This window comes from Amia ocellicauda, chromosome 19 (genome assembly GCF_036373705.1).
Source record: "Amia ocellicauda isolate fAmiCal2 chromosome 19, fAmiCal2.hap1, whole genome shotgun sequence".
Classification (NCBI taxonomy): domain Eukaryota; kingdom Metazoa; phylum Chordata; class Actinopteri; order Amiiformes; family Amiidae; genus Amia; species Amia ocellicauda.
Window position 1 is genome coordinate 26,388,763 of NC_089868.1, and position 6,953 is coordinate 26,395,715.

The 6,953-nt window shown below is 55.3% G+C and overlaps 1 protein-coding gene across 1 annotated transcript; it reads left to right on the top strand.

Moving 5' to 3' along the window:
• Positions 1–2,220: 2,220 nt before the first annotated feature.
• On the top strand, positions 2,221–6,675 carry myoc (myocilin). Its single transcript, XM_066692078.1, has 4 exons — positions 2,221–3,051; positions 4,743–4,859; positions 5,092–5,597; positions 5,747–6,675. Exons 1-4 carry the CDS (start codon positions 2,604–2,606, stop codon positions 6,023–6,025), a joined length of 1,350 nt encoding a protein of 449 aa, XP_066548175.1. The 5' UTR covers positions 2,221–2,603; the 3' UTR covers positions 6,026–6,675.
• Positions 6,676–6,953: the final 278 nt, after the last annotated feature.

Sequence of the window (6,953 nt, forward strand, 5' to 3'; positions counted from 1 at the left end):
GTGTCAGGCCCCCGCTGTGGATCAGCGCCGAGCCCTCTGTCTCGCCGTAGAAACTGTGGTTCTGAGAGACTAAAACAAATAAAAGCAAATGAAATGGGTCGATGATAATGATCTACATGCATTTTTACTTGTTCATCATTATTGTTATTCTCTGTATGCGTGTTCCTCGGCTCGGTTTTTTGGTGCAGCCGGGCCGCCCTGCAGCTGAAGGAACTGTGGGTTCTGCCAGTAACAGTAAAGTGATCCTGCAGAACCGAAGTGAGTAACAGTCCCAGCTGGCACCACGGAGAGTCCAGTTCTGCAGACGGCCCTGCGTGACGGACGGTGGCAGCCGGGCCAGAGGGGCAGAGAGCGCAGTCATAACAGTCATAACAGTAATGGGGCGTGTGGGGGGAGGGCGGCGCGGTGTGGCACGGTGTTCCTCACTGCGTGGGAATGTGTAAACATGAGCTCATGCCCCCGGGAGGGACCGGTGCTGTTATTGTTACCCAACACCCCCCCGCCCTCCCTCTGTGCTCTGTGTTCCTCACGAGCGCGACAGGGATGTGTGTCTGCAGCCAGAGACAAGTGTCAGCGTGTGTGGGTGTGTGTGTGTGAGAGAGAGAGAGAGTCTGATTGTGTGTGCGTGTGTGTGTGAGAGAGAGTCTGATTGTGTGTGTGTGAGAGAGAGAGAGTGTCTGATTATTGCGTGTGCCCGTGTGTGTGAGAGAGAGTATCTGATTGCGTGTGCCCATGTGTGTGAGAGAGTCTGTGTGTGTGTGTGTGTGTGTGTGTGAGAGAAAGAGTGTCTGATTGTGTGTGCGTGTGAGAGTGTCTGATTGTGTGTGCGTGTGAGAGTGTCTGATTGTGTGTGCGTGTGCCCGTGTGTGTGAGAGAGAGAGAGTCTGATTGCGTGTGCCCGTGTGTGTGAGAGAGTGAGAGTCTGATTGCGTGTGCCCGTGTGTGTGAGAGAGTGAGAGTCTGATTGCGTGTGCCCGTGTGTGTGAGAGAGAGAGTGTCTGATTGTGTGTGCGTGTGTGCGTGTGCCCGAGTGTGTGAGAGAGAGAGTGTGTGTGTGTGTGTGAGAGAGAGAGTGTCTGATTGTGTGTGCGTGTGCGCGTGTATGTGTGTGTGAGAGAGAGAGTGTCTGATTGTGTGTGCGTGTGCGCGTGTGTGTGTGTGAGAGAGAGAGTACCTGTGCAGGTGAGTCACGGCTGGCCCTCTGATCAGTACAGAGCGCTGGTGCCCAGTTGCCAAACCACGAGGCCGGGCTCGGGCTGCAGGCCAGGGCAGCGAGCGGCAGAGATAGGAAACAGGAAACTGTGGTTAGTACAGGAACAGCCAACAGGCAAGGACAGAGACAGGACACAGACACGCACACGCACACACACACTCACATACAGGACACAGACTCACAGACACACAGAGACAGATCCAAACAGACACACAAGAAGTAAACAATAATAGAATATTAATAAGAGACACAGTCTGCACTGAGGGAGTGAGAGCAGATACCGGGGGGGCAGAGGAGACGGGGAGACGAGGACCCTCACACAGACACACGCGCTCCACAGGGGGGCAGTGGGGAGCTGCTCTGCACCCAGGGGGCAGTGAAACCCCCCGCCCCCCCAGAGGAATGCTGAGCCCCGGCTGTGCTATTAATACAAGGGAGTCTGAGACCTGAACCCCTGCCTTTGCCACACACCCGGGAGCTGGAGCGCCTGTGGACAGACAGACTGAGCGTCAGCCCTCTCTCTCCTCTCCTCCACCACTCTACCCAGTGCCTCCACCCTGGAATCCCCCCCTGCTGGGGGCATTTCCCCGCTCCTTCACACACTTCCTGAAACTCCTGCGTCACACCAGGGGAATTACTGTCAGTGCTGTTGAGCAAACAATTAGGATCAATTAACTGATTACAAAGGACTCAATAAATGAATTAGCCAATTAACTGAATCAATGTAATTACCCCCCTGCATTCCACACCAGGACAGGAGCTGAAGACTGGTCCTAGGGGACATGTTCACACACGTGTGACACGTGACAAGTTATTGACACACATTCACACCCCTGTCCCTTTAAGAGCTCCCAAACACCGCTCTGGAATGTTCTTTCGGTGGGGTAATCCCAAAACACAGCATCCCTCCCTCCCTCCTTCCCTCCTTCCCTCCTTCCCACTCTCCCTCCTCCTCTCCCTCCCTGACTGTATAAATAGCCCCAATGCTGCCTGCCAGAGCTCAGACTGACTGGGAACCTTAAGAGACACAAGAGCGCAACACAGAGAGAGAGAGAGAGAGAGAGAGACAGAGACAGAGACAGACAGACAGACAGACAGAGAGAGAAGAGGTAAACCTCAGAGATAACTGTCTCGTACAGCGCAGAGAGAGTGAGACAGAGTGAGACCATAGACAGGTTGTGTGGGAAGGACAGTCACAAACCCAGAGACACCGGGACAGAGACGGAGAGGAAGAGAGAATCAGGAGCAGGCAGCGCAGGCCAGGCACAGAACTGAGCTCACATTGCTGTACACACACACGAGCAGAGAAGAGGTCAAACTCTTCTCACAGAGCCACGAGGGACAGGATACAGAGATCTGACGAGGACACACGGGGGTGTGATCTGTGGAGATGTGGGGGCCGGTGGCCATCTGTCTGTCCTGCCTGCTGTGGGGGGGGGCGCTGGCGCAGGGCGGGGCCACGCTGAGGAGGGCCAATGACCGCAACGCCCGCTGCCACTACACCTTCACCGTGCCCAGCCCTGCTGAGGACACCTGCCCGCCTGCTGGGCCAGACCCCCAGATCGAGGGGCTGACCGCCCGACTCGGCCTGCTGGAGGCGCTGGTGGGCCGCCTGGTGGGGGGCGCTGCGGAGGAGGGCGGGGGGCTGCAGGCGGCGTACAGCCAGGCCCTGAAGGAGAAGACAGAGCTGCAGAGAGACAAGGAGCAGCTGGACAGACAGGCACAGGAGCTGCAGAGGTCAGTGGACACCCTGCGCCGGGAGAATGAGAGGCTGCGGGCGAGGCAGTGTGGACCCGCGTCCTCCAACCTGCAGGACAGCCACCAGAGACCCCCCAGTGGTGAGTGCGGAAAGAGAGAGAGAGAGAGAGAGAAATGTCTCTACAGGTGTGTCTTCAGTGCCTCCCACCGCTGTGGCAACACGCATGCCAGTAAAGATTTATTAATTGAATTGAGGGGGGGTATCATCACAGGGCAGTTGTGAGGATGGGGGCAAAGAAGACGGAAAGGGAGAGAGGGAGGGAGGATGAGAGGGTTGGAAAACGCTGGGACAGATACAGTTTCAGAGTGTGGTGTAGGATAGGAGTGGGAGAGAGAGAGGATGGGAGAGGAAGAGTTTTGAGAGACAGGAGACTCCCAGAGACAAGGACAGACACACTGACTGACTGACACACTGACTGGCAGCTCGTGATCCTGTTAGTTGTGTTCAACGCTACAGAACGCTGGTCGGCACGTTCTTAACACTCAACACGCTCCGACAGCACAGGGGACAACAGGAATCCAGCGCTGAGTCCTTCAGGTCAGCCTCTCACCAGCAACTCCTTCTGCGCGTCTCCTCTCCTGGTCCAACGGCCGGTTCCCAGCTTGCCATGCCCTGTCCTGGCCATTGAGTGCAGACCGCTGGGCCTAGCCCACGAGAGGAGAGATCCACCCCAAACCCCCCCCCGCCAAATCCGATCGCATCCGAATGCATTTCCAGTCTGACCTCGCTCAGACTCTCCCCGGTCGTTCATCACAGAGCGCTGAAGATGCTGCCAGGACAGGACCGGACCGCGGCCAGCTGCCCCCGGGCTGGAGCCCAGTCAACACGGAGAGAGAGAGAGTCATTGAAACAGTCTGTTATAATCTCTGTAATGCTTTGGCAAAATCAGTGTACTGCTGTCATGCCAATGAAGCAAACTGAACTGGATTGAAAATTAAGAGGGAGAGAGAGAGAGAGAGAGAGAGAAAGAAACTTATAATGATGCACAATGACTCAAATAATTGCCTCAATTACAAGGTGTTCGTCAAACAGCTGCTGACAGTTAGTGCTGATGGTTACCAGCCCCTGGCACAGACTGAGAGAGGGAGGGAGAGACAGAGAGAGAGGGGGAGGGAGAGGGAGAGAGAGAGAGGGACACGGAGCTGCAGGTGCGCTCACCCGGCCTGTGTCGGTGTGTCGGGGCTGCAGTGCCACCTGGTGGCAGGAATGGCTCACCGCACCCAGGGGGCAGTCCTGCAGGCTCCAGGGCAGCTGGGAAAATGATTGAGTTTAACCCCCCCACTGTATTAATTTCCTCCAGAGCATTCCTGCCCGTCAGCAGGGGGGCGGCCAGCGAGGGGAGGGGCGATAACTATTATATATATATATATATATATTTAAATGTGTTTTTATTATTATTGGAGTGGGTGTGCATCGTTAGAGTTCAACACTATTGCCCTGTACTGTAGGGTCAGCGAATGTGATTGTGTGTGACTGTGTGTGTGTCTGTGTGTGTGTGTGTGTGTGTGTGTGTGTGTGTGACTGTGTGTGTGTGTGTGTGTGTGTGTCTGTGTGACTGTGTGACTGTGTGTGTGTCTGTGTGTGTGTGTGTGTGTGTGTGTGTGTGTCTGTGTGACTGTGTGTGTGTCTCTGTGAATGACATTGACTTCCTGTGTGTCTCTCTCTGTCTGTCACACTTTCAAGTTAACAGGTTTTTACTGGCAAGACAAGAAGCGTTGCCAAAACTATAAAAACACTCCCTCTCTTCCTCTCCCTCCCTCCCTCTATCAGATCCTGCCTGGCAGTTTGGGTACCAGGAGCTGAAGGCGGAGGTGACGGAGATGCCGGCGTCCCGGTTCGTCCAGCAGGGGGTGCCGCCCAGTCCTGACTCATTCGCCGGCAGCAAAGGTAGGGCGACAACAGCGTCCCCTGCAGCCCCACCTGACACTGCCGGTGTAGTGTGTGTGAACTGCACTGCACTACACAATACCACACACTACACTGCACTCACACCACACTATGCTATACACTTAACAGACCAGTGTTCTGACACGGAAAAGTAAGGAAAGTAAGAGGCCTGACCTGAGGGATTGTTCCTGCAGCGCTGACCTCTCCCCCTCTCTTCCTCTCTCTCTCCCAGGCTGCGGTGAGCTGGTGTGGGTGGGCGAGCCGCGGACGCACCGCAAGGCCGACAGCATCGCAGGCAAGTACGGCGTGTGGATGCAGGACCCTGAGCCGGCGGCGCCCTACAGCGCTGAGATGGTGTGGCGCGTGGACACGGTGGGCAGCGAGGTGCGCCAGCTGTTCGGCTACGAGGACGAGACCCAGCTGGCCCGCGGCTTCCCCACCAAAGTGCTGCTGCTGCCCGAGCCCATGGAGAGCACCGGGGCGGTGCTGTACCGCGGCTCGCTCTACTACCAGCGCCGCCGCAGCCGCACCCTGCTGCGCTACAGCCTGGCCACCGAGAGCGTGGCGGCGCGCCGGGAGCTGCCCCACGCCGGCTTCCACGGCCAGTACCCCTACTCCTGGGGCGGCTACACCGACATTGACCTGGCGGTGGATGAGACCGGGCTCTGGGCCATCTACAGCACTAGCAAGGCCCGCGGCGCCATCGTGCTCTCGCTGCTCGACCCCGACACCCTGGAGGTGAGACTGGAGAGAGGGAGGGTGCGTCTCTCTCTCCCTCAGGGTCAAGGTTAGAGTTCAGAGGTCAGGGGCCACTGTGTAGTGTTCAGCAGTCTTGGGTTACACCTCTTCTTCCTCTTTCCCTCTCTCCTCCCTCTCTGCACCCCCAGGTGAAGAGGAGCTGGGAGACCAACATCCGTAAGCAGTCTGTGGCCAACGCCTTCGTGATCTGCGGCACGCTCTACACGGTGGCCAGCTACAGCGCCCCGGACACGGCGGTCACACACAGCTTCAGCACCGCCTCGGGGACGGCCAAGGAGCTGGCCGTGCCCTTCCGCAACCGCTACCGGTACAACAGCATGGTGGACTACAACCCCCGCACCAGGAAGCTGTACGCCTGGGACAACTTCCACATGGTCAGCTACAACCTGCGCCTGGAGGGGGACTGAGACGGGCATGGCACGCACACACAACACGCACACTGATACACAGACACGCTCAGATTGACACTGACATGCAGTGATGCACTTTGACACACACACACACACACACTCTAAAACTACTACACAGACTCTAAAACTGATACACATAGATACACACACTGATACAGACACGCTCCCATTGACACCGACATGCAGTGATGCACTTTGACACACACCCACACACCACTGTTAATGCTCCCAACAGGCGACTGACACACACACACACACACAGTCTGCATGCGGAGTTAGGCGATTGCTTCACAGCAACATTAGCTGTCGCACAGTAGGACCGTCCGCACCCAGAGGAAGCGCTGAGCTCGAGATGAATTATTTTTCTATGATGTTCGTTAGTGTCGGTCAGTTTTCTTTACCATGCGTGAGTGACAGGGCTGAGAAGTTCTGTCAATCACTTGACCACGCCCCCCACAGGCAGAGGGGCGTGGCTTCACTGAAACCACAGCACGATTAAAGGGGCGAACCATGTTTTATTTTTGCCATATTAACTGCCTTATCAGAACTTGTGCTTTTATTTTTCTCCCTGCCCATTACAATTTAATATGTATGAGATGCTCTGTTGAAGATTAAATAAATATTATATATATATATATATATACACACTTCTGCAGGTACTCCTTGCTTTATTAAATTCCCTAAAATAACTCCCTACTGCCAAACACCGACGCGGCTAGACCTGGCCCTAGAGCAGTGGTTCGCACCCTGGGCCTGGCCGAACACTGTTGCCGTTGGGTTTTGTTGCAACCGAGTTCAATTACTTAATTGAGTCCTTAATTGGAGTAATTTCTAATCAGAGCCTTTATTTTAAACAGTAGGACATTTAAGTATAACACTATAAGGAACAAACTATCAGTTATACAATTTAAAGATTCAAATGTCA

Coding starts and splice junctions, on each gene's coding strand:
- myoc (XM_066692078.1), top strand. CDS start 2,604: ATGTGGGGGCCGGTGGCCATCTGTCTGTCCTGCCTGCTGTGGGGGGGG. Junction 3,052..4,742: donor CCACCAGAGACCCCCCAGTG/GTGAGTGCGGAA, acceptor TCCCTCTATCAG/ATCCTGCCTGGCAGTTTGGG. Junction 5,598..5,746: donor TCGACCCCGACACCCTGGAG/GTGAGACTGGAG, acceptor CTGCACCCCCAG/GTGAAGAGGAGCTGGGAGAC.